This window comes from Arachis hypogaea, chromosome 20 (genome assembly GCF_003086295.3).
Source record: "Arachis hypogaea cultivar Tifrunner chromosome 20, arahy.Tifrunner.gnm2.J5K5, whole genome shotgun sequence".
Classification (NCBI taxonomy): Eukaryota; Viridiplantae; Streptophyta; class Magnoliopsida; order Fabales; family Fabaceae; genus Arachis; species Arachis hypogaea.
The window spans coordinates 15,306,373-15,333,369 of NC_092055.1; the positions used below are offsets into that span (position 1 = coordinate 15,306,373).

A 26,997-nucleotide genomic window follows, 5' to 3' on the forward strand; every position below is an offset into this window, starting at 1 on the left:
GAATTCGATGTGTTTATATTAATTGAGGTTTATTTGATGCTACTGATAAATAATGACCAAATTTTTTAGTAAAGAATAATGAAATTATTCATTATCACTTTATTCAATTGCATTAAATTCCACTCTATTCCATTTAATTAGTTCGGATTTGAACAAGCAGTAAAAATAACTCAATTATCAACAAAACACACATCAAATTCATTTCTGGATCCAAATGAACCTCAATTAAACTAAGAAATAAACCGAAATTACTTAAGGAATAAAAAATTTGGTTAATACTTATCACCAGTATCAAGAGAACCTCAATTAGCACACAAATGAACCGAAATCAGTTCAAATTTAAACAAATAGTAAAAAAGACTCAATCATTAACAAAAACATATAGAATTTATTTCTGGATCCAAATGAACCTCAATTAAACTAAGAAATGAACTGAAATTACTTAAGGAATAAAAAATTTGGTCAATACTTATCAGCAGCATCAAGTGAACCTTAATTAATACACAAATGAATCGAAATAAATTAAGAAATGAAACAAAATTATTTAATGATAACATCAGAGAAAATCAAAACTAATAAAGATGTTTGTAAAATGTTGGTATTATTGGTTATGACAATAATAAAAGAAGAAAAGAAAAAAAAGAAGACGCAATATTGGAGAAGAAGAAAAAGAATCTGCATACGCGAATTTAGAAGAAAGAGGAGGTAATGTAAAAAGTTGTTATAATAACTTGGTTAGACTTAGTTAAATATTTTATTTGGATGTAGAATTTTATTGTTAGAATTATAGATTATTTTTCTATTATTTGAACTAGTTCATCAGCTATCATCGAGCCAAACTTAAACTTACAAAATAGACTCAATTATTAATAAACTGAGCCATAAACTAAATTTTTGTGAGCTAAACTTAAACTTGGTCTAATTCAACTCGACTCAACTCATTTCCGCCCTCCCCTTTAACCTTAGCCTTTCTCTTCGATGAATGGTGTTAAGATTTGTTTGTCTTTAAGTGAACCAAACAAACCTTGCTTCACTGTATACTCTTCTCAATAACAAGACCTCTCTCTCTCTCTCTCTCTGATCTCTCTCTCTCTCTCTCTCTCTCCCTGTTACATCTTTTTCTGCCAGCATTTCCCTTTGGTTCCTACCAACATGCCACTCCAACAAGTTAAAGTTCTTTTGTTGGTTCCGGAGTAAATCAGTAACTTTTCACTCCTTGGCTACTTGAAAACAAACTTAACGCGAAGCGAATGATAACAGTGCTCTATAGTTCTTTTTGTTTTCTGCATTTTGTGCTCTACATTTCTACATTCTTCATTTTCTTTAAAGAAGAAAAAATGAGGAAGCATGGATGGCAGCTACCTTATCATCCCCTCCAGGTAATCCTAAAGTTTTGATTTTCACTCTTTCTTTTGAAGAATCAATTCATGGTGTGTTTCTAAATGTGAAGGTGGTGGCTGTTGCTGTGTTTTTGGCTCTGGGGTTTGCATTCTATGTGTTCTTTGCACCTTTTGTTGGGAAGAAGATGTATCAGTATATTATTATGGGACTCTACACGCCACTGGTATATTTCAAATCTTTTCAACTTTAACTCCGTGGAAGTGATGAGATCTGTGATTACTGTTGCTGATTAATGTATCTGTGATATTGTCTACAATCTGGTTATTTTCATCATGATGCTGCCATGGACCTGTCTCCTGTCTCTATTCTTAATGGTTAATGGACGGCCTTTTTTGGTTGCTTGACTTCCCCCCCCCCCCCCCCCAAACAGAAATCAATTATCCTCACCCGATTATTAATTTGTTATTTATTACTATAACTTTCTTTTATTATTTATAATTTGAGTTGATCTGACTAGTTGCTTGTGAATCTTGTACTGTGTTTTTGTAAGAACTATGTTGGTGTTCGTATATGTTGGCAAACCTAGCAAAGTAGATATATATGTAAGGAAACTTCAAGATCAAATTAAACATTGTCTGAATTGTGCTTATCATATTCTTCTTTTTTGAATATTGATAATGCTAGCAACCCCACCCATTTTGGTGGGATATTGATGTCCTTTGTTGAAGTGATGTGCCTTAGTGGAAGCTACCTTGAAACTGCAATTTAAAGAAGGTGATGTTAAATTTCCTATAGCGTCATCATTCTGGTCAAATCTACAACTATTTAGTTTCTAAATCTGGACAACAACTCAAAACTTGGTTGACTGCTTGATGTCTGCAACTTGAGCAACTATGGATGATAGCGAAAACTCGATATCTTAGTTGTTACACAAGTTATTACTAATTCTTTAGGATTTTCTTGGACTTCTTTAGGGCTCAATGGTGTCGTTTGATCCCATCTAGTGGGATGAGGCTTTGTTATTGTAGTATTCTTTTTCAATATTTTAGAAGACATGGGAATCAGAAAGACTGAAATGGTTTAAATTATCAATAGTGCTATTTCTTCTGAAACTTAGCATTGACAGCTGCATCTTGCAAATGCTTTTGCTTGGAGGTGGTTGTAGATAATGTATAGGGTGCTCTCTTGGGGGTGTTCGGCATTGGCTTTCTAATATCAGAGGGCAGCTTGTATTGGAGTTCCATGAACATGGCAAACTAATAGAGCTAATTAGTTATAAAGATGTTTGGGGAAACTGATTCCATAATTAATATATATATATATATATATATATATTTGTAGAGCTTCTTGGTTTATCGAATTCTCCTCGAAACATGACTTTTATTGTCTTGTTTAAAATGCATGAAGGGCACTAACATTTTTCAGTAAAATATCATATCTTGCCAGATTACTTGTGTCTTTGGACTGTACACTTGGTGCACAGCAGCTGATCCAGCAGATCCAGGGGTATTTAGATCGAAAAGGTATCTTAAAATAGGAGGGGAATTGACTACGTCAATGCAGGACGCAAATGCTTCAATAGTTATTTCGGAACAGAAGGATGCATCATCACCTTCCTCGTCCTGTATCCTGTTGCTTTACTCTCCTTGTGCTTTTGTCTGCGGTTGCACTTCTGATCAACAAGCAAGTGAGGATGGAATATTCTATTGCAGTTTATGTGAAGTTGAGGTTTGTACAAGCATTTTAATTTTAATAAAAGCCTTGTTCCTCGAAGATTATTGATAATTCGCGAATAATGTTGTGCAGGTCTTCAAGTACAGCAAGCATTGCAGAGTTTGTGACAAATGTGTCGATCGCTTTGATCATCATTGCCGAGTACGATAATCTGATTTCTCTTTTCTTTGCACATCAGCTGATGTATTTCTGAAAATCCCTTGTTTTTGGATTTTGCAGTGGCTTAACAACTGCATTGGGAAAAGGAACTACAGAAAATTCTTCACCCTTATGGTTGCTGCTCTCCTCTTGGTATGAAATATCGTTCAGTCCCCTGCTATCATTTGCATGTTTAAACCTTGCATTATCATCATATAAGCTCCACTACTACTTACTAATCCAACTGCATTCAAATATGATTCTAACAAAGCACTTTAGTCCCTTGTTATTGAAGCTCAAACAGGAGATGTAATGTTAGTAAGCGTCACCACCAGATGAGTCTAACAAAGCACTTTGTATTTCTTGGAAACCAAGGAATTTGCCAACTGAGCTATATATTTGGTTTTGCCAGTTTCCTTTCACATCATTGTTCTCCCTATGTCAAAAGTTGAAATGTCCTGAGTCACTTAGTAATTGTAGGAAACAGCATGCCAGAACTTAAAAGAGAAACTGAAATCTAGCTTTTTTAGTTCCTAGTTATTTTCATTTTGATTAACTATTGACAGGCATATACATGGTTTGTGCTACCTTGGGGTTGAGATTGCAGCTTATTCTTCAGTGGTTGACGGGGATACTTGTGCTTATCTGCTCTTTTGTTGAGAAGAAGAAATTTTCAGTTGATATATCTTTGAAGTTGGGAAGCAGTTTCTCTCTTGTTCCCTTTGTTATTGTGGTGGTAAGCATTCTGCTTCAACCAGTTTTATACTGGTTTATGCATCTTTTGAATGCTGAATAACGGCTTGATTGGTCTCTGTTTTCATTTTGGGATTTTGTAAAGGAAAATATTCAGTATTTTTACTGTTTCCTTCTCAGAATCCTAAAACAAGATTCGCAGAAAAATGAAAACAGAAACCAATCAGCTCTTATAAGTTATTTGAATTCTTCCTTTCTTTGTCCCTTTATATTAGTGAATCTATGGAGCAAATGAACTTGATAAACGGCTGTGATTCTTACGCATGGTGAACTTCCACTTTTCACAGGCTGTTTGCACCATGTTGGCCATGACTGCTACCTTGCCTCTTGCTCAACTTTTCTTTTTTCATATTCTTCTCATAAAAAAGGTAAGCCTGACATTTGTTTGCCACGTGAGAATTCGTTTACGTTTTGCGTGAACCATTTATTTAATTTAAGTTGATAGGGGAGGTAAGATGCCTTCACATGCTATGCATCCCATTAGAGGCTTGAAGCTTGAAAAATACATGTCTATTTTTCACTGTGTTGGAATTAACTTTTATTTACAAGAGTGATGAAAGAAGGATCAAACTCTAGGCCATTCGCTAAAAGAGAATTTCGTACCAATCATGAATTATTTCCGCCCAAAACTTATCATCATTCTTATAATGGGCAGCTTGCATTATAAGGGAAAATAAATTGAAATGAAGATACGAGAAAGAGAGATCTAGATAGGAAATATAGGGGTACCAAGGGAGATTGATAGAACCAGCACTAGCAGAACTTGTAGATTTTATTGCTGCACAGGGATTGCCAATTAGCACTCCCTAGAAGATTCTACACAGTTGGAACTACCAACTCAGGGAGAGGAATTCTCTCCAGTTTCTAACAGAATTCACAGCAGAAAATGCCTAGTAAACTAAGCTAACTATAACCTAGCTATTTATAGGCAGTGAGGAATATGTCCAAATAAACTATCAGCCAGCTGGACCATGCTAACAACTCCTAAAACTGCCACTTAACTGCTACTTACCTCTCTTTTTGTAACACAGCTCAAACCTATTAGTAGTAGGCGCCTCTCTATCAGAGATCAATATATGGTTTTAGAAATAGAGGTGAATCTTGTTGAAATTCACCAAATCTGATGTGACCTGAGTGTGATTTGCCCTAAAATTATACTCCCTGAGCTCAGCGACTTTTATGTATTCTGAATTTTATGATTATTGTGATACAACTCAGGGAATTAGCACATACGATTACATCATAGCTTTGAGGGAGCATGAGCACGAGCAGCAAGGAGTTGGGGAACAGCGTAGTCCCCAAATGTCACCTGTTAGCTCGCTTACTGGACTGAGCAGTGCCAGCTCCTTTACTACTTTCCATCGAGGTGCATGGTGCACACCCCCACAGATGTTCCTTGAAGATCAGGTAACCTTTTTTCCCCACTATATCCCTTTAGTCCTGCTTTATATGTTACTCTATTTTCAAATTATGGTCCATTGTCAAAAACATTTTTCCACAAGTGTGTCTCTATGTAGAAAGTTGAAGGGGAGAGTGAGGAGTAGTGTATTGCAAGGGAGAGAATAAGTGGGAAAGTTGACTAAAGGTAATTTTGTAAAATACGATTTATTTTTGTAACTTCAATATTTCTCCATCATTTTCTTAAGAGTAAAGTATTATTTCCGTTCTCAACGTTTGGGCAAAATCCTAATTTGGTCCCTAACGTTTTAAACGTCCTAGTTCGGTCCCAAAAAATTTTAAATGGATTCAATGTTGTCTCACAGTTAAATTTGACATGAACAATTAGCATATTTAATAGTTAATATAATGTTCAATTTCAGTACGTAAATAAAATCGACCTACCAATAATCACTAATGTAAAAGCTTTTTCATTAATTATTCGAGTCAAATTTAACGGTGGGAAAATCATTTGAAATTTTTCGGTCCTGAAATAGGACGTTTGAAATGTTAGGGATTAAATTAGGATTTGGTTCAAACGTTGATAACCAAAATAATATTTTATCCTTTTCTTAATCTATGTGAACAGTAAAAATTGGATATAACTGAGGGTGCAAATAATTTTCTTTCTGTTTTTTTTTTTTTTTCCAGTAGGACCTCTGTAAAATGCCTTCAGATACTGGTGCTTAGGTATAATGTATGGTTTTGATGTGAAAATTTTGAATGGCATCATCTCACTGAACTTAGTTCTCGAAACTTTATTCTGAAAAAAAAACATCGCATTATAGTGACAAGTGATCAAGGGAAATAAAAAATATTAAAAGAACATGTAATAATACTATGCCAATTTTCGGTTGTTCATGATCAAGATCTGTATAGTTGAAAGCGAGATTCCTTTGATATTTGATTTTGATCAATATTATGTATTGGGAATAGTATAATTTATCGACTTCTCAAAATATATTATGGCATGTGATAGTGTGTTATGCAGTTTGATGTAGTGCCCCCAGAAACAGCTTCTGTAAGTTCACTTGGAAAGAAGACAATCAGAGAAGAGCCGGTTAAGAAAAAGAATCCTGGAGCAGTCAAGATTAGTCCGTGGACATTAGCACGATTAAATAGAGAGGAGGTAACTAAGGCTGCAGCTGAAGCAAGAAAGAAATCGAAAATTCTACAGGCAGTGGCAAGACACAATGACGCATTCAGGCTAGCATCCGACCGCAGTTTTGGTAGCAGTGGGCGACGAATGGTCCCCAGGATCGAGAACAATAGAAGGCGGCCAGGTAAACGGCTCCGCCTTCCGGCTGACTTGCCTTTGGAAGCCCTACCGAAAATCCCTGCCAATAGCATTGATAATGGCTTCAGTGGAACATCTAGTCTGGCGCCGCAGTTTGAAGCCTGGAGCATGTTTCAAGCAAGTCATGCAGTGTCGAGTTCAGCTGGGGTTGTTGCTTCTTCTCCTGAAAGCAGTTTAGACTCGCCTGATATTCACCCCTTTCGAGTGTCTGCATCTAGAGCTGAAGAAGCAAGCTGGACAGGCGGTCTTTCAGCCGCTGCTGCTGCTGTTAGGATTTGGTTGAATTAGTCCCACATTGCTCAGGATAGCAAATGGAGTGGGTGGCCTAGGCTATAAATATGAGGCTAAGTTCTCCATTTGTTTTTGCACCAGTCAGAAACACTTTAAGCTTGTATCTGATTTTTCTTTTCCTCTGTACTTTTTATTAGAGAGTGTTGTGAGGTGTAGTTAGATATTTGCTTTGAGAGAGTGTTGGTGTACTGGGGTGCCGGTGAGAGAAAGAAGTCTATGTGTTGTAACAATTTTCACATAGTGATATTCTCTGGTTGTCATTTGACAACGGCCGTGGTTTTTTCTCCGGTAATTGGAGTTTCCACGTTAAATTCTTGTGTTGTGATTGTGTTTATTTTATTTCTCTGTCAAAGGTGTTTTCTCAAGGGGGAATGGTGTATTATTCCCAACAAGTGGTATCAGAGCTTCGGTTCGGTGGGATTTATTCTTAGTATGCTCTGTGGTTGCAGCCTAGTCTGACCTTCCACATCAGAAAAGAATTTTGTCCTGTGGCTTGAGGTTGATCTTTGGTTGCTGTTGTTGTTGCTGGAAGGCAGTGTGACACTGTGAGAGTGCTGTTTGGAAAGGTTCTGGCTAAGGAAAGACTTGGTATTTAAGTGTGTCCATTGTGACCCACCTCTCTTTCCTGGGGACCCTTCCTAGTGCACGGTTGAGTTATACTATTCCAGTATACGGTTGCAACAATGTCAGGATATTCAAGTGCTGTGAAGCTTGAAATAGAGAAATTTGATGGAAGAATCAATTTTGGCTTGTGGCAAATACAAGTCAAGGATGTGTTGATACAATCAGGTTTGCACAAGGCGTTGAAGGAGAGGATCTCTGGTATGAAGGATGAAGAATGGGAGGAACTAGATTTGAGAGCTGCAAGTGCTATTCGCCTGTGTTTGGCTAAGAATGTTCTTGCAAATGTGCAAGGAATAAAAACAGCCAAGGAACTTTGGGATAAACTCGAAGGGTTGTATCAGTCAAAGGGCATCTCAAATCGGTTGTTATTGAAGGAGCAGTTCCATAATCTACGCATGGATCACAATGTGAAAATCTCCGACCATCTTAGTGCTATCAATGGTATTGTCTCTGAATTAGAGGCAATTGGAGTGAAAATTGATGATGAAGATAAGGCACTAAGGCTCATATTGTCTCTTCCCTCTTCCTATGAGTATATCAAACCTGTTTTAATGTATGGGAAGGAAACTCTGAATTTTGAAGAAGTTGCCAGTAAGCTCATTGCTGAAGAAAGAAGAATGAAAAATGAGGGTAGCACTTCATCAGATTTGGCGCTTGTAGCTAGAAGTGACAATTATGGAAAAGGAAATCGTGGAAGGAGTGTAACATGCTGGAAATGTGGAAAGTCTGGGCATGTAAAGAGAAATTGTCCAGGTAATGCGGTTTCAGAAAAAGACTCTCAATCTGATACTTGTAATATTGCTCTCTCTATGAGAGAAGATGATGTTCTCTAGAAGACAAGAAGTATCCTCATGGTATTACCGCACTGCCATGGATAAGGATAAGTTGTGGCAAGCGGGTCCACAATTGCACACGGGCATTGGTTGGCGTTGAGATGCAAGGTGTGTGGCGGAGTTAGGTCGATGGCTGAAGAACTTCCAGGAAAAGCCAATTTGGAAGTTGCACCATGAATTTTCAGCAAGGTTTCGATCTGTACCAAGGTGAAATGCTTGGAGTGGTCTAATTCCAAGTGAGTATACTTTCATGGTGGAGTATGATAGTTCTCTGAACTATGATTGTCGGTATAGACAATGGCAGCAAAGAATTGTCGGTGTTGACAATGGAAGCTGAAGATGTGTGACTATTTCAATCAAGGTGGAGATTGTTAGGATTTGGTTGAATTAGTCCCACATTGCTCAGGATAGCAAATGGAGTGGGTGGCCTAGGCTATAAATATGAGGCTAAGTTCTCCATTTGTTTTTGCACCAGTCAGAAACACTTTAAGCTTGTATCTGATTTTTCTTTTCCTCTGTACTTTTTATTAGAGAGTGTTGTGAGGTGTAGTTAGATATTTGCTTTGAGAGAGTGTTGGTGTACTGGGGTGCCGGTGAGAGAAAGAAGTCTATGTGTTGTAACAATTTTCACATAGTGATATTCTCTGGTTGTCATTTGACAACGGCCGTGGTTTTTTCTCCGGTAATTGGAGTTTCCACGTTAAATTCTTGTGTTGTGATTGTGTTTATTTTATTTCTCTGTCAAAGGTGTTTTCTCAAGGGGGAATGGTGTATTATTCCCAACAGCTGCTAATCTGAAGGAAATCCCATTCTCAAGGTCAACTAGTGATGGGTACGAGGCATCCGGTGGCGAAGATAGTGACCGAGTTCCCACGAGGTTTGTTCAGAGATCTGCAAATTGGACTAATCTTGTCTGCAGGGCCGATCAAGATGAGAAACCTTTTGAGCTGAAATCCTCATCCACTTTGGTTCATAATAGAAAATTGTGATCAATTTGGATGATACTTGGACAAATATATTGTTTTGATTAATTTGAATGTGAACTGTTCATTTTTTGATTTGTGAGCCCAAAAAGAAAATGTACTAAAATTGAACATCCCTTAAAATTCCTCACTTGAGTTTGAGTTTGTTACCCCTCAATTAAAAAGTTTTGGAGGTGGGCTTTGATGCTGGAGATCAACTCCAGGATCTTTGTACAAAGTTTTAGGTCATAGTAAATTATTGAGGTTGAGCTTCCTATAAAATATTGTTGGTTGTGCTCTTTATTTTTCCCTTGACAAAAGTTCTTAGCACCTGAATTGGTTTGAAGGGAAATGATTTCTGCATCCTCATTTCCAACTTGGGTAGAAACATATACATGTACATACTGAATGTGTCCAATTGCTGACTCAACAGTGGCTGAATGTACATACTAACCGGATTGCATAAATATGAACTAAGCAACTAGTTTGTCAGATCAATATTCTTAAAGTTGGAGAAAAAATGTTAATGATTCCCAACTTGTTTATCAAATTCTTGAACTAGGTAGGTTGTATCGGCTTAGTTAAGACATACTTAATGTGTTGATTTCACATGCACCAATTTCACCGTCCCATCTTGCACCTTTAACGAGAAAACTGGTAATCCATTTCAATATATTTTATGCGGTCGTGGAAAGTAGGATTCTCGGCAATGTGAATGGATGTGTTTCTGTCACAAAAAATTAAGGAAGGATCCACCAGTACCTTAAAATCAGTCAGCAGCCTCATACTCCAAACTACTTTAGCAGTGACAATGGCAGGAGCTCCGTATTCAGCCTCAGTCGTGGATTTGGACACTGTATCCTGCTTCTTCAACTTCCAAGAAATCAAGGAATCTCCAAGAAAAAATGCAGTAAACTATGGTGGAACACCGCGTTTCTGCATAGCTTCCCCAATCAGTATCACCATGTTGCCTTCAAGGACAGGGAAGATGAGGTAGAAAATAATAAGCCTTGTTTAGGTGCACCTTTCAAATACCTCAAGACATGATGGACAACATCCAAATGAGGAGTTCTAGGTGCTAACATATACTGGCTTAATTTGTTCACAACAAAGCATATCAGGTCTAGAGATTGTAAGGTAGAGTAATCTACCAATCAACCTTCGATACTACCCTGAATCTTCAAGTAAATTACCATCAGAAGCATTGAGTTTCACATTCGAGTTTGATAAATCCCTATTTTATGGAAATTTTTTGCTTGAAAAGAGTGGATTTTATCAACTTATCTTGCACTTATTCATTAAAAATGCATAATTTTATAAATTTCTCCTAATTATGGTTGATGGTGAGAAACATGCTTTTATGCTTGAAAATTGCTAAATTTAATTCATTTTTATCCCATTCGATTCCTTGATGTGTTTGTTTGAGTGATTGAAGGTTTACAAGGCAAGAATGATTTGAAGAAATGGAGAAAAAGGCATGCAAAAGTGGAGAATTCATGAAAAAATGAAAATTGGAGATTTTCATAGTTGTGCGTATGCATGGTAGATGCGTACGCATGACCCCAATCTCGTGCCTCATTTAAAATGGCATGTGACTTGCGATTTTGGGCCCAATTTTGGCGCAATCTAACTCATTTCTGATGCATATGGAGGCAAGAATGCAAGGGGATCAATCAAGTAGTGTAGGAAGTAGAGTAGGAAGTTTTTTAGAATCATGTTTTAGGTAGAATTCTAGAGAGAGAAGAATTCTTGTTTAGGATTTAGGATTTTTAGTTAGTTTCTTCTTAGATTTAGGTAGGGTGTACATGGCTCGGCCCGTCCCAAAGACCCGGCCCGGGCTTGAACACTTTAGGGGCTAGTTTAGTGTGACTTCATCGGGTTTAGGGTCGAGTAAGGGTCTCAAAAATAGATCCGGTCATTATTTCGGGTCAGGTCCGAGCCATAGCTCGGGTCACCCGAATTCGGCCCGGTGGCCTGATCATCATAGACAATTAATATTTTGTGTTATTAGTGATAGATTATGGCTATTCTTATGTGGAATTTAAATATTATAAACCTTAATATTTTGTATTATTAGTCATTATAAGATTATAAGTTAATGTTTTATGTTTAAAATGCATAAGACTTTAGACTAATGCATAATATTGTGTTATTTGTATTGATTTAAATACTTAGTGTTATTAGACAATATTAGTATTGATTATGGTTATACTTTAATTTTAGAGAAGGGTTGGTTCTTGTTATATTTTTTTAAGTGAATTTCACTATGTGAATTGTGAAATAATGGTTAGAGATTAGGTGATTTTTACATGCTAAAGACCCGGTTTTCACCCGGTTTTCCCCCAGCCCGAAGGTGCATAGGTTTCATCGGGTCTAGGATCGGGTTAGGGTCTAAAAATTAGGCCTGGTCTATATTTCGAGCCGGGTCTGGGTAAAACCGAACCCGGTGTGGCCCGGCCATGTACACCCCTAGATTTAGGTTTTAATTCTTGTTTTAGTGTAGTTTGCTTTATATTTTCATGTTCTAAAATCTTAATTTGCCTAGTTTTACTTGTTAGTTTCTTTAATTTTGTTAATTTTGGTTTATGAACACTTGTTGAATTCCAATTTCCTTTTAATGCAATTTGATGTTTTTATATTTATTGATATTTGCTTAACTTGTTATTATTGCTTTCTTGCTTTGATTAGTTATATATCTGTATTATTTTTTGTAATTTACCATGTTTTACTTTTATGTCTTCCAAGTGTTTGCCAAAATGCCTTCCATAGTTTTAGAATAGAATTTTGCATTCTTGGCTTGGAATGGAGGACTTAGATGACCTTGGGTCATTGATGTCCAATATGGATTGGTAATTTAGGTTGTTAGTTGGTTTTGTTTCCACTGACGCTAGTCTTTCACTAAGTTTAATTAGTGAGTTGGCTAAGACTTGTGAATTAAGATCAATTATGCTTATTTGATTTTCTCCCGATGTTTGGGGATGACGAAGTGGGATTAACTCTTCTTAATTACCATGTTTGTGGTCAAGGACTATGATAGGAAACTTGACTCTCAATTCTTGCCAAGATGCCCTTTTAGCACTTGAATTTCTTTGTTTGCTCTTCACTTTCTTGCCATTTAATTTTTTGTCAATTGCTTTTAAAACTTCTTTTTCAATGATATGCACACCTCACTGCAATTCCTTTGAGAGATGACCCGGGATTGGAAACTCCAAATTTTTATTGATTTGAATTCGTGACAAATAACTAAACTCTGATACAGGTCATTTGTTAGTTTGGAACTATACTGTTGACGAAGTAATTCTTTTTCTGAGAAATTCTGAACCGATGTTTAGCTTGCGTCAACATCCAATGGCAATGATGCAGGTTTACAATCTGAGAATCTGATATCCTCAAGCAAAGATAAAGCTTAATTTCTCTGAGATAAGCAGATTCCATCCTTGGATTTTGCAATCACCAAGAAAATATTTGAGAGGTCCTATCACCTTGAGCTTGAACAGATTCTGCAGTGTCTGCTGAGTATGTGTTATGGCAACATCAAGCTTACTTGCCACTATTATGTCGTCAACATAAACTAGAACCATAACAAGGCTATCACCATTGCCTTTGTGAAACAAAGAATAATATGATTTTGACTGAATAAAACCTACACCAGTCAAGGCAGTGAAAAATGTAGTGAACCATTTCCTTGATGCTTGTCGTAGGCCATAGATAGACCTATTCAATTTGCAAACCAGCTTTCCTTCTTGCTCTCCCTTGCTGTGATAACCCTGAGGCAACTTCATATACACGTCTTCATCGAGATTGTCCAGCTTCAACAGCTTCCAATTTTTCACTACAGCAATAGCAAGAAGCAGTTGCACAGTGGTGAGCTTGGCAACCGGCAAGAACATATCTTTGTAGTCCACTCCAGCTTGTTGAGTAGTTTCACGTGCAACTAAACAGGCCTTACATCTATCCACAGAGCCATCTTTCTTCCTCTTTACCTTGTAAACCCATCTTCAAATGATGAAGTGTTTATCTTTAAGGAGTGGAACCATATCCCAAGTATTGTTATTTTCCATGGCCTACAGCTTCTCGGCCATGGCCTGCTACCATTGGGGATATCTATGCTGGTTGGTTTGGCAAGTGCACCAAATCGCTTCAAGTAATACAACGATAAGTGGATATCATTCCCACGAGTATTAAAAGGTTGGGAAAAAATGTTTAATTGAACCTCTAATTAGACTAACAAAACTATTGCAAGGAGTAGGAACTGAACGTAAAGCAATAATAATAATGTATGCAAAACTTACGAATAATGAGAGAAATAGATAATTAATGGAGATGTTAAGGTTTTAAAGATATTTAAACAATAACGAAACTAGAATCGATGTCTATTAACATTGTTAATCAGGTAGCTTGTGCCTTTATTCATTGGGCCCCAACTAAGTGCAACTAGTTTTCTATCTGTTATGTCATTTAGATGTACTCTGATATATTCTCTGAACTAATGTGAAAAATTATTCAATGATGTATTAAGATTTGTTTCTTGGAATAACCTATGATACAATAGGATAAATAAGGAAATTTCAGTATACTGAAGTTTTGATTAGATGAAGAAGCTATTATCTTACTAATTGGAATATTTACAAAGACTTAAAAAACTCACCTCAGATAGGGTGAAACTTGGTCACAGTTAAACAACACATGCAGATGTTCGACATTGATTTTCTTTTTCTCTAACCAATATTCACTACCCATGCCCATTGTAACTCCTTCCATAATAAATATTGGATAGGTTGATCCACTTGATGAGGATTCTCCCCTCTCATCATTCCTTCCAATTCTTGTTCTACATGACTTAACATGAGGCTCAAAATAAAAGAAGCAAAATGTGGATGTTTCTTTTGCTAGGAATGCTTTACAGCTCGATCCGAGCTCTATTTTTCATGATATGCTTGAATGATCCAATTATCCTCTCAAAAGAGTACATCCACCTAAATTGGACTGACCAACATATTCTTGCTTTGTATGGTAGATGGATTGCTAAGTGTTCCATAATATCAAAAAAATCTTGGAGTGAATATCCTCTCTAACTTACAAAGTATGATGAGAATGCTATTCTTCAAGACTGTGAGATCATTAATGCTAAATTTCGCAGCACATAACTCCCAAAAGAACTCACTTATTTCTGTGTGAGATTTTCAAATATTGGTAGGAAGTTCTTTGAACGTGACAAGAGCGTCCTACCTTGTGAAACATTTGCACACTTACCTAAGTTAGAGTTGTAATCATCAGGAAACCTCAATCCCCTAATCCACTTATAAATATTTTGTCTTTGGTCTTTCGTTAGAGAGAACATCACCTTTGGTTTAGCCTGCTGGCCATTCTCAAGTCTCTTTAAGTTCAGATATGGCCACCTGCAAATGTCTACCAAGTCTAACATTTCCTTATCGTTATCTTTTGTTTGCTCATCGTCCATTACCGTGTGCATGATATTATCAAACACGTTTTTTCAATGTGCATCACGTTAAGATAATGACGAACTAAGTTGTCTTTCTAATAATACAACTCCTAAAATATACTCTGTTTTGTCCAATTATGCTTCTTGCCATATCCCGGAGGTCTCAACCTTATCCCGTTATTGACGATCCTTGAGATTCTACTAACACGATGCCAAACTTGCAAATCACTCAATCTCATGGGTGCCTCTTCTTGTTCAGTTTTATTCTTCCTAAACGAGTCCTTATGGTACCGAAAAGGATGATCAATACCGAGGAACATTCGATGACAATCAAACCACGAATTCTTATCCATATTCGTCAGCCAAAATGCCTTTGTATCCTCCATACAAATGGGACGCGATATTCGACTCTGAGTGGACCAACCTGATAACATCTCTTATGCAGGAAAGTCATTAATGGTCCATATTAACGCAACATACAATTGGAAGTTTGTCTTCGTTGAAATATTACACTTTTCTACACCATGAATCCACAACTTCATCAACTCATCCACCAAGTTAAGGGTTGCAAAAAGACATCATTTTGTCCTTTGGGTTTCTTGGACCAGGTATGATACAAGTTAGGAACATGTATGGGTCTTTCATGCACATTTTGGGAAGTAAGTTATAAGGAGTCACCACAACGGGCTAACAAGAGTACGTGTTACAAAAAATTAGAGCTCGGTACAAACTCGTCAGAGCACAAAGCTAATCTAACGTTTCTAGGCTCGCTCGCAAATGTAGGGTGGACCTGATCAAAGTGCTTCCAAGCATCTCTGTCTGACGGGTGCGTCATAAAACCATCATCTCTCTTGTTATTACTATGTTAGGTCGTGCGAGAGGCTGAACTCCTTGATGCATTTAATTGTTTTAGCCTAGGGATTAGGAATAAGTAGTGCATCCATTTATTTGAAACTCTCTTTACTCGTCGTTTACCAATTCGTTCTCTCTCAACTTGAAATCTCAGTGCATCACAAAATCTACAAGCAATTTGGTCTATGTCCCCTTTGCGATATAGCATACAACTATTCAAACAACAATCAATTTTCACCGAATTTAGACCTAATTTTGAAACTAACTTCTTTGCTTTGTAGTGGCTTCGGGAGATGTTAGTAGTCTTGACAGATACTAATTCATTGCAAAGGGTAGTCCACTTATCAAAAGACTCTTGGGTATGATTTGAGTTAGACTTAATATTCATCATTCTAACACATGTAGAAAATTTTGAAGGAACGCACCCCTCAAACAAAGATTTTGCGACAGATGCTAACAGATGATAAAATCTCTTTTCTGCCAGGTTAGGCTCTTGTTCAACATCTTCCATATCGGTAACACCAATTGCATCAAACACCATCTCGTTGTATCTCTCTTGGTTAACTTCCCAATTTATTTTTTCTATGTTTAGTTCTCTATGCACCCGAACTCTCGTTGATCAACCCTCAGACCTATTGGAATTCGAGACAGACCAGTTAAACCCCTACTCATCCACTTATTCGTTTTTGTCCACATCCAATACCTATCCTTGAACCCATTACAGTAGAGGAGAGTGTTATATCCGAAGAACCTAATCACTTAGTCAGCCGACACTTATAGCATGGACACCTAAATACCCCTTGAGACCTAAATGCTTGCATGTTGAAGGCATATGCAACAAAATCGTCAACTCCCATAAAGAACTCAGGTTTTAAACACTCCCGTAACCGTTATCCCTATCATTCATCCACAGACGATGACTTGGAATAATTTTACAACAAACACCCTAGAATTCAACCAACAATACAAATTATTAAAATTTTTAAAAAATTCGACAAAGTTTCTTCTATAGTTAGAATCTCCCACCAAATTCAATTATCATTTTCTCATGAACCAAAATTGTTTTAAACAATTTAAACAAAAATTTGACAGAACTTCTCCTTAATTCAGAGACATCCACCGAATAAATTTATCGCATTTCACATAGGAAACAGCTGCAAGCATAAATTAGAACAAACACGCATCCAATGAAATATCAAATCCTATAACTCCACATTTTTCAACAAACAAGGATTTCGAGAAAGTGCCACTACGCTTTTCCCATTTCTGTCATAAAACTCTATCCTAGAAAAAGTAAGTCTGATATTAAATTTAAACAATTCATTATATTCAAAGATATAGAAACCAACCTAGAATATGACTGCACAGACTACGAAAGAAGTGAACTCCAATTGATCTCAGAGAGAATAACACTGTCCTAATAAAAAAGATAACTTATTAAATTCACAAGGTGAAACTAATTCAAAACTATTTTAAAAGGAATAAGTAAAACTCAATATTGCAATTAATTAAAACCTAATTCTAATTTCACCAAATTAACAGCAAACATAACAAAAATAAACGATATAAATTCAATACAATTGAAAGAAACTCATTCGCTAAACTTAAATAAAATCTTCCAACAGCTCAAGCACTCTTAATATTCAAATAAAATCTTCTAATAGCACAAGCACTCTTAATTTCATCCTACTTAACCTATTGTAATATTATTTAATTTCTAATTACACTAAATTAATATAACAAGTCCTAATCACACTCTTTAATCAATAATTTAATAAAGTACCTAGCAAAATCGTAAACTCACAAAAAAATCTGGAAAAATAAAAAACTATAGAAAAAAAATCCTCTGATGGTGGCTATAAGATAGTGAAAGCGTGGTGGTGATAGGAGGTGGCTGATGAATGGATTTTTGACGGTTTAGAATTTCACAAATGAAATCTCGTTGAAGTATAGTCTCTAAACCAACAATAATCCTTTCATGCAAAAATTTGTTTGTCACAAGTACAAACCCCTAAAATCTATAAACCGAAGTATTTAAACCTCGGGTCGTCTCTCAAAGGACTTGCAAGGTAGTGTTCTTGTTATTGGTTATGGACTTGTTTATTTTGGGGTTTTGGATGAGGAATGTGAATAGTAAATGGTAGGAAAACTTTATTCACAAAATGGTCTTGGCAAGGTTTGGTTGTCAAGGGTCTTCATCATTATCACTAGCCACAAGTATGGTAGTTGCAAGGATTAATCCCACTTAGTCATCCTTAAATCGATTAACAAAGGAAAGTCAAGTGAGTTATATCAATCCTAGTCCATAAGTCCTAGCTTTCCACTAATTGGATTAATGAAGGCTAGAGTTAACGGCTATCAACTATCAATCAATTGGACACTAGTGACTCAAGAAATCCTAAGTTACCTTCTCAAGCCAAGAACATAAAATTCTAGTCTAAAATTCTTCCAAGCATTTAATCAAACACTTGGAAGGCACAAAAGAAAAGTATAGTCAATCACAACAAGAATGAATTCTAACTACAATTGAATGTAAAGAATTAACAACAACAATCAAGGAAATCACAATTATCATGAATTACCTCAAATTGCATTATTGAAAGAAAATAAAGAGAACAAGAGTATCATGATTACAAAACCTAGAAACAAAATAAGAGAAATTACAACAAGAGAATAGAGATAGAGAGAAGAACCAAAGTGTAGCAATCATCAATTGAAGGTAGAAGTAGAAGGAGACTTGAATTAAACCTAGAACTATGAGATCCTAATCTAACCCTAATTCCTAATCCTAATTCTAGAGAGAAGAGAGAGCTTCTCTCTCTAACTCTAACTACTTCTAAAACTAAACTATGACTAATGATTAAAAGTAAAAGTAAAGTATGAAAAGTATGTTGATTCCCCTTCAATCCTTGGCTTAAATAGCATCAGAAATGAGTTGGATTGGGCCCACAAGGCTTCTAAAATCGCTGGCCACGTTTGCATTAAGTGGGTCATGTGCCACCATCGGCGCGTCCGTGTACCGTGCGCGTGCGCGCCCCTATGCGCGATGCAACTATGGCAAATCTTATATCGTTTCGAAGCCCCGGATGTTAGCTTTCCAACCCAACTGGAACCGCATCATTTGGACCTCTGTAGCTCAAGTTATGGTCAATTAAGTGCGAAGAGGTCAGGCTTGACAGCTTTTTGGTTCCATCATTTCTTCATGAGTTCTCAAACTTTACATGCTTTTTCTTCATTCCCTTAATCCAATCTTTGCCTCCTAAATCTGAAATCACTTAACAAACATATCGAGGCATCTAATAGAATCAAGGTGGATTAAATTTAGCTATTTTAAGTCCTAAAAAGCATGTTTTCACTCTTAAGCACAATTAAGGGAGAAGTTATAAAATCATGCTATTTCATTGAATAAATGTGGGTAAAAGTTGATAAAATCCCCAAAAATCAATACAAGATAAACCCTACAAATGGAGTTTGTCAGTGGCAGTGATGGCGACAAGGTGACAAACTCCGATGGCAACGGATACCAACAGTGGCAACGACGGTGATAGCTCCAGCAGCAGTGAAGACGACATGCAGCGGCGGCGACGAAGGCAGTGGTGGCTCCGGGTGATGACGATTGGCGGCAGCTTCAATGGAGCAGCGACAGAGAGATGAGAGACAGAGAGACGAGAGACAGAAGCAGAGAAGAGAGAGAGAGAGAGAGTTCACAGAAGTGGAGGGGGAAGAATTTCGCGTTTGAATTTTACCCCAATTTTATTGTCGGATTTATCGACAGAAACATCCGTCGGTAAAGTATACGTCGTTGCCTAAATGCCGTATCTCACTAAACCCTGTTACCGGCAGAAATTTTTAACAAAAAATTCGACGCTAAATGTGGCGCTAATAAAATAAATTTTCGCGCCTCTAATTACCATCGAATTTAGTGACAGAATTTCTAATCCGATGGTAACTTATTAGAGGGATGAATTTTTACTCATAACCATCGGAAAAATCCGACCCTAAATTCATCGATAACGGTCGTCGCTAAATCCAACAGTATCTGGCTTTTTTCTTGTAGTGAAAAAGGTATGCTTAAAAACGAAGTAAGAATGCTATTTGTACTTTTACTATGTACCTAGAGCAAGTAGTGTTGGTTTAGAGAACTTGTTATCTGAAGAGGGAGAGCTATTGAGTTTGCATGGAGGTTTCTGAAAATAGGGCTTTGGCTTGATGCAATGGTTTTGAGAAAAAGGTGGAGTGAAGGGTAGTTGTTGAAGGGGTATCAGAGTAGAGGAACAAGTGTTGGGTAGTATCTTTGAAAATACCTGTTGTTGTTGTTGTTGAGGAATCCAAGGTGAATTGAGTAGTGTAGAAGATGATGATACTGTAGCTGCTAATGGTAGTTATAGTGATGGTGGTGGTGATAATGATGATGGTGATGGTGGTGTTCATGAGAGTTTGGTCCATTCCTGAAGGTTCTTCTTTTGGAGTAGAGTTTTTGGTTAGCATTGATGGTGGAATCTTCTGTCTCTTCTATGGCTTTTGATTCAAAAAATAGAGAAATGAAAGTTTGCTTTGTGTGTGTCTGTGTGTTTTTTTCTTTTTCCCGAGGTTATATAAAAGAGAGAAAGAGAAACGGTTCCGCTAGAGAACCAACTAGGGAGAAGCCAACTTGAACCAATTAGTTGAAAAACAGGTCTGTTACAAAACAAAACAAAAAATCTACCTACTACCCTAATTTTCAAATTTCAAAATTGGAAATAAAAGGAGGTTGGCTTAATTGGCTTATAATGGAGTTGACTTCTTAGATTTTTTCAGAGAGAAATAATAAGTGTGGTGAGAGCAATGTTCTAAAAGCTGGACCCGCCGCTGGTCGAACCGGTTCAACCGGGAACCGGAGAAAAAAATGGTCCGATCCTCCTCCTTAAACTGCCATTTACAAAACTGCCTAAAAACTGCTGCCAGTCGATTGGACCGGACCGAAAACTGACCGGTTCATATGAAACGTCGTCGTTTTGGTTAATTTAAAAAAAAAACAAAAACCACACCCCCACGCGAGTTAACCCCCCCACCCCACCAAACCTCCTTCGAAAGAGAAAGACACCCAACAAGCCCTAGCTCCTACCCAAACGGCCACACCTTCCCTTCCCCTGAACGGAATCGTCACTGCCGTCCGTGGTTGTTGGCGTCTCTGCGGCCTCCTCCTTCCCCTGTCCCAATCCCATATGGCCAACCTTCTGTTCTAGCTCTACGTCATCCATTCCCTAGGTGGTGTTGAGGCCTCCAGCTGCTGCGCCGTGGTGTCACCGTCGCGTCTTCGTCGTCTCGCCGTCGTCTTCCTACCGTCAGTGGAAGGTAAGCAACACTGTGCTTTATTGATTTCTGTCGAGTGTTACTCTGTTTCACTTTCAGGGTTTTAAGGTTGATTTTGTGATTATGCTGCCGCTGTTGTTGAGGGTCTTGTTATGTTGTTGTTGTTGTTGTTGTTAGGTTGCTATTATGCTATTGTTGTTGTTGTTGTTAGGTACTTTGGTTGCTATTTTGAATTAATTTATAAGTAATTAATTAATTATTTGTAATGCTACTATTTGGAATTAATTCAGGAGTTATTAGTTGTTAATTTGTTATGCTGCTGTTGTTGTTATGGCACTGTAATCTTGTGATTTCTGAATCTATAATCTGTAATTTTGTTATGCTGATGTTTTGTTATTTGTTATGTTGCTCTTTTGAATTAATTTAGGGGTGATTATAATTTATTGATTTCAGTTATGGACGGAGGTAGTAATCAAGAAGCAGTTGCTGATAACAATGCATCTGTTAGTAATAATTCGCCTGCCAATCCTCCTAATTCGAATGATACTGCTAATCCTAATCCTCCTAGTTCTAACAACAGTCAGTCGCAAGGTTCTTCTAATTTACAGGGAAAAACAAATTTAGCTTGGAAATATGTTGCTTTACAAGTAGTGAATGGAAGACCACAATTATTTAAGATTTATATTAGACTATAATTATATTTTATGATGTTTATTTATAATTTATTTATTATTTTATTCTGAAACGGTTTTTCCGGTTGAACCACCAGTTGGACCAGTAAACTAGTAGTTAGATCAGTTTGATGATCGGTCCAGTTTTCTGAACCTTGGGTGAGAGTGAGCATAGTTGTCAAAATCGGACCGATTCAGATGATTAGACCAAAAAACTAGTGAAACCGGTAATAGAATCGGTTCGAATGATACATACGACCGGACAAGAAAGAAAACCGGTCGAAACTAGTTTGAACGGGACGGTTTAGTGGAAAACTGGCGAACCGGCCTGGTTTTAAAGTCCGAACCGGTGCAAATGTAAAGAAAAAACCCATTCCCAAACGACGTCCCGCAAAAAAAAAAAAAGAAACCCTAGCTCTACTCGCCTATTCTCGGTCTCTCCCCTTTCTACTTCCCTTCAGAGTTGAGAGAGACTGAGGGACTCTCCCCCATCCTTGTCTTCTTCACGCTTCAGCTTCACGTTGCTACTCTCCCCCATTCTCCTTCGTCATTTCGTCCTTCCTGGCCTCCTGAAGAACCGAACTGCTGAACCACCTTCCAAAACGGCAGCCACCCCAGCTTTGTCTCTGCCACCTCGGTTCACTGCTACGGCGCCACCGCACGCTCACATCAGTCCCCGCGCCTCTTGCCGGATCCACCAGCTCTCCTACGCTCGCGTCTCGCGTCTCCGCCTGCGTCTGTCTCTGTCTCTATCTCTGTCTCTGTCTCGAGCTGTGCTTCCTGCAGCCGTGAGCTGTGCTTCCCTGGTGTGCTCCACTGCTTCCCTGCCGTGAGCTCTCTTCGTGGTGTTCTCCACTGCTCCACTCTCTTCCCTGCCGTGAGCATTTACTTGTTTTTTCAGTTTTTTTTTTCCGGGAAATTTCTTGTGTTATTGCTGTGACTTTTATTGTTGATTGGTTTATGAGCTGATTAGAAATAAATATGGCAGTGGTTGAATTGAAATGTTGAATTGGTTTTGAATTGCTGAATTAGTTGAATTGGTTTTGAATCAGTTCTGAATTAGTTTATGAATTTCTGAATTGCTGAATTATTCCTTGGATATAATTCATGAATTGTTACTCTTTTGTGTTAAAATTAAGATACTATTGTAGTAGTACTTACTAATTGAGACTTGATAGTTGTTAAATTATGATACTATTGTAGCTAACTAATTCAAATTTTAATATTGACTATTTTATATTTTTTATTTACGCAAAACCAAGTTGCCGGTTCAACCCGTGATCCACCGATTGAAACAGTGAACCGGTGAACTAGTAGTCTGGCCGGTTTGATCACTGGTTCAGTTCTGACAACTATGCATATTGGTTAAATATTAGAATTTATTTAGACTTTGCAAAAAAAAGGAGGTTTTGCTTGGAGGCCACTGTTTCATAAAACAAAGTCAAGACCTAATTAATTATCAGCCTAGTTATCTTATGTCTTCAATTACTTTATAATCATTCATCCAATTCTTTTGAAGCATAGATTGCTAGAGGGAGGGAGTCCTACTACTAATTATATTTTCAAATTGATAATAACAAAATTAGAATTTGATTACCTGCTATATCATAGTGTATACACTTATATTGGAGATTTGGATTTGCTTTAATTAACATTTGTCTGTGCTGTTGTAATTACTAAAATTATCAAATAAATAGTTACCTTTAATGTTTAAAAGTGGTCCTGGTAAATTTGTATCTAATCTAAACAGATGTATTCTGTAACAATAAAGTTCTTAGAAAATTTTATGTACTGAACTCCATTTTCTTGGGTTCACTTTATGATGTAGTGGAAGTTACTAGAAAGTTTATTTTCTCGAGTCTTGAAGCAAAAGGGACTCTTCATGGGAAATAATGTTATGTTGTTTTAGCTTACTAATTGGTTTACACTTTACACAACAGAGAGAATTGGAAAAATGATGCACCCTCTTGTTTCTCATGCTATTTCAGCTCCAAAGGAACTTGAACAGCAAACTATGGCATCTTTCAAAGAAGATCATGGGAAGACACTCATTCCTTCAAGGAAGCCTCAGACAGTGATTGTTGCAAGGAGGCCGGATTCCGGTGGGAAAGAAGGTTCTGTCATCTCTCTTCTAGCCAACCACTTTTTGGTGCAGTTCGATTCATCGCAGAAGATATATCATTACAATGTTGAGATCACTCCGCATCCCTCCAAGGAAGTTGCAAGAGCAATCAAACAGAATTTGGTAGATAGAAATTCTGATCTACTCTCCGGTGCTTTGCCGGCATATGATGGAAGGAAGAACCTGTATAGTCCGGTCGAGTTCCAAAACGATAAGCTTGAATTCTACATAAGCCTTCCAATTCCCACAAGCAAATTGTCATCAAATTATGGAGATGTGTATGACTCGAAAGAGAAGCATGAAAAACTCAAATTGTTTAGGATCAATGTCAAACTAGTCTCCAAGATCAATGGGAAGGAGCTAAGTAGTTACTTGAGCAAAGAGGGTGATGATTGGATTCCCCTTCCACAGGATTATCTCCATGCTTTAGATGTGGTTCTGAGGGAAAGTCCGACCGAGAAATGCATACCTGTAGGAAGGTCTTTCTACTCGAATTCGATGGGAAGAAGCAAAGATATTGGTGGTGGAGCTGTTGGACTGAGAGGTTTCTTTCAGAGTCTTAGACCAACCCAACAAGGACTTGCTCTAAATGTAGATTTCTCAGTAACTGCTTTCCATGAAAGCATAGGAGTGATACCATACTTGCAGAAACGGCTCGAGTTTCTCCGAGACCTTTCTCAAAAGAAGACAGCACAATTAACTGCTGAAGAGAGGAAGGAAGTGGAAAAGGCATTGAAGAACATCAGGATCTTTGTTTGCCATAGAGAAACAGTTCAAAGGTACCGAGTCTATGGCTTAACTGAGGACATTACTGAAAATCTCTGGTTTGCAGACAGAGATGGAAGGAATCTGAGGCTTTTGACTTACTTCAAAGATCACTATAACTATGATATACAATTTAGGAAACTTCCATGCTTGCAAATTAGCAGGAGTAAGCCTTGTTATCTCCTATGGAGCTTTGTGTGATCTGTGAAGGCCAGAAGTTCCTCGGAAAACTCTCCGATGATCAAACAGCAAGAATTCTCAAGATGGGGTGCCAAAGACCAGGGGAAAGGAAAACCATCATTGAAGGAGTCATGCGAGGGCAAGTTGGACCCACCAGGTAAACCACTTGAAGAAGCTACATCTTTTTGTTTATTGAATATTGATTATGATTCTTTTGAAAAATGATTTATCCTAAAAGGCTCAATCATTACTTGAGTCTTATGTATTTGTGGATCCTTTTGTGTTGATTACACATTTGTGTTAGTTTCTAATGTCTTGAAGGTTAATCCTTTTGACAGTGGAGACCAGGAAAGAGAATTCAAACTCAACGTCTCAAGAGAAATGACAAGATTAACTGGGAGAATTCTCCACCCTCCAAAGCTGAAGCTAGGAGAGGGAGGTCATGTGAGGAACCTCACTCCTTCGCGGCATGATCGGCAGTGGAACCTGCTCGATGGCCATGTTTTTGAAGGGACTAAAATCGAAAGGTGGGCGCTCATGAGTTTTGGTGGTACCTCCGAGCAGAAGTCCAATATCCCCAGATTCATAAACCAGTTAACTCAAAGATGTGAACAACTGGGAATTTATCTCAACAAGAACACCGTTATTAGCCCCCAATTTGAATCAAGCCAGGTTCTCAACAATCCCCTCCTTCTGGAATCAAAGCTCAAGAAAATACAGAGGAGCGCCTCAAACAACCTCCAGCTTCTGATCTGCATAATGGAGAGAAAACACAAAGGGTATGCTTTCTTGAAGAGAATAGCCGAGACGAGTGTTGGCGTTGTAAGCCAGTGCTGCCTGTATCCGAATCTGAGCAAGTTAAGTTCACAGTTCTTGGCAAATTTGGCCCTCAAAATCAATGCCAAAGTTGGTGGATGCACGGTTGCTCTCTACAACTCGCTGCCTTCTCAGATACCTCGCCTCTTCCAGATTGACGAGCCGGCAATTTTTATGGGAGCCGACGTAACACATCCTCACCCTCTTGATGATTTTAGTCCATCCGTTGCAGCTGTTGTTGGCAGCATGAATTGGCCAACAGCAAACAAGTACATTTCAAGAATACGGTCTCAAACACACAGACAAGAAATCATCCAGGATCTTGGCGCAATGGTTGGTGAGTTGCTGGAAGATTTCTACCAGGAAGTAGAGAAACTCCCCGGTCGTATAATCTTCTTTCGTGACGGTGTCAGTGAGACTCAATTCTACAAAGTGCTGCAAGAGGAACTACAATCCATCAGAACAGCATGTTCAAGGTTCCAGGATTACAAACCTCTCATTACTTTTGCCGTCGTGCAGAAGAGGCACCACACAAGGTTGTTTCCCTTTGAACTTGACCAATCCTCAACTCAGAACCATTTCTTGTATGAAAACATCCCTCCAGGGACCGTGGTAGATTCCGTGATCACTCATCCGAAGGAATTCGATTTCTACCTATGCAGCCATTGGGGTGTTAAAGGAACGAGCAGGCCAACACATTACCATGTTTTGTGGGATGAAAACCAATTCACCTCAGATGAACTTCAGAAGCTAGTTTACAATTTGTGCTACACCTTTGTTAGGTGCACCAAACCAATTTCTTTGGTTCCTCCTGCATATTATGCACATTTAGCTGCATATAGAGGAAGACTCTACCTTGAGAGATCTTCAGAATCATTAGGTTTGTTCAAAGGTTCATCAACATTATCAAGAGCTGCTCCTCCAAAAACAGCACCATTACCTAAACTTAGTGAAAATATCAAGAAGCTAATGTTCTATTGCTAGTGAGATATTATTTGGTTTAGGATACAGTTAATGCTGACTAATATGCGGTGATAAAAATGTAATATTCTAATTATAATATTAATAGCTAACCCAAAAGTTCTCAAATTTAAAGGGTTGTCTTTAAGAGTTTAATGTTTCAATCAAGAGTATGCAACTGTATATTTCTTTTATTAACTAGCTTGCCTGTTACATGCATAGGGATGGCAATGGGTAGGAGGTAAGGGCAGGCTTTTGTACTAGCCTTCTACCATACAATAACTTGCATAGAATTTGTTTTTCTTTTAAAATTATTAAAATTATTAAATAAAATTAAATTTAAAATTTATATAATCATCAAATATTATTAGTTATTTTATTAATTTTTCTATATATATTATATGAAAATTATATATATTTATGTATATATCGGGACGAGTATTAGGAGAAATTTTGTGCACAATTTAATAGACTAATAAAGATTAG

At 37.6% G+C, this 26,997-nt stretch overlaps 2 protein-coding genes across 3 annotated transcripts; both read left to right on the plus strand.

Moving 5' to 3' along the window:
* Window positions 1-987: 987 nt before the first annotated feature.
* Window positions 988-9,493, plus strand: LOC112784471 (probable protein S-acyltransferase 22). 2 transcript variants are annotated; one of them, XM_025827695.3, is made up of 11 exons: window positions 988-1,379; window positions 1,451-1,564; window positions 2,788-3,069; window positions 3,148-3,216; window positions 3,295-3,366; window positions 3,821-3,949; window positions 4,254-4,334; window positions 5,185-5,373; window positions 6,395-6,967; window positions 8,118-8,126; window positions 9,249-9,493. In XM_025827695.3, exons 1-11 carry the CDS (start codon window positions 1,251-1,253, stop codon window positions 9,435-9,437), a joined length of 1,836 nt encoding a protein of 611 aa, XP_025683480.1. In that variant the 5' UTR covers window positions 988-1,250; the 3' UTR covers window positions 9,438-9,493. The 2 variants fall into 2 exon arrangements, with proteins under 2 accessions (XP_025683480.1, XP_025683479.1); XM_025827694.3 differs by lacking the exons at window positions 8,118-8,126; window positions 9,249-9,493 and having other exon boundaries at window positions 6,383-7,302.
* Window positions 9,494-22,091: 12,598 nt separating this feature from the next.
* Window positions 22,092-26,640, plus strand: LOC112785499 (protein argonaute 7-like). Its single transcript, XM_072229257.1, is given in 4 exon segments — window positions 22,092-22,545; window positions 23,657-24,733; window positions 24,736-24,892; window positions 25,074-26,640. Coding segments are annotated over 3 exon segments (2,670 nt in total). The 5' UTR covers window positions 22,092-22,545; window positions 23,657-23,682; the 3' UTR covers window positions 26,536-26,640.
* The last annotated feature ends 357 nt before the right edge of the window (window positions 26,641-26,997 follow it).

What these genes read in the sequence shown, in the direction of transcription:
- LOC112784471 (XM_025827695.3), top strand. Translation starts at nt 1,251, where the DNA reads ATGATAACAGTGCTCTATAGTTCTTTTTGTTTTCTGCATTTTGTGCTC. An exon ending in TGGTTGCTGCTCTCCTCTTG is followed by an intron (nt 3,367 to 3,820) that starts GTATGAAATATC and finishes TTGAGATTGCAG; the next exon opens with CTTATTCTTCAGTGGTTGAC. An exon ending in ATATTCTTCTCATAAAAAAG is followed by an intron (nt 4,335 to 5,184) that starts GTAAGCCTGACA and finishes GATACAACTCAG; the next exon opens with GGAATTAGCACATACGATTA.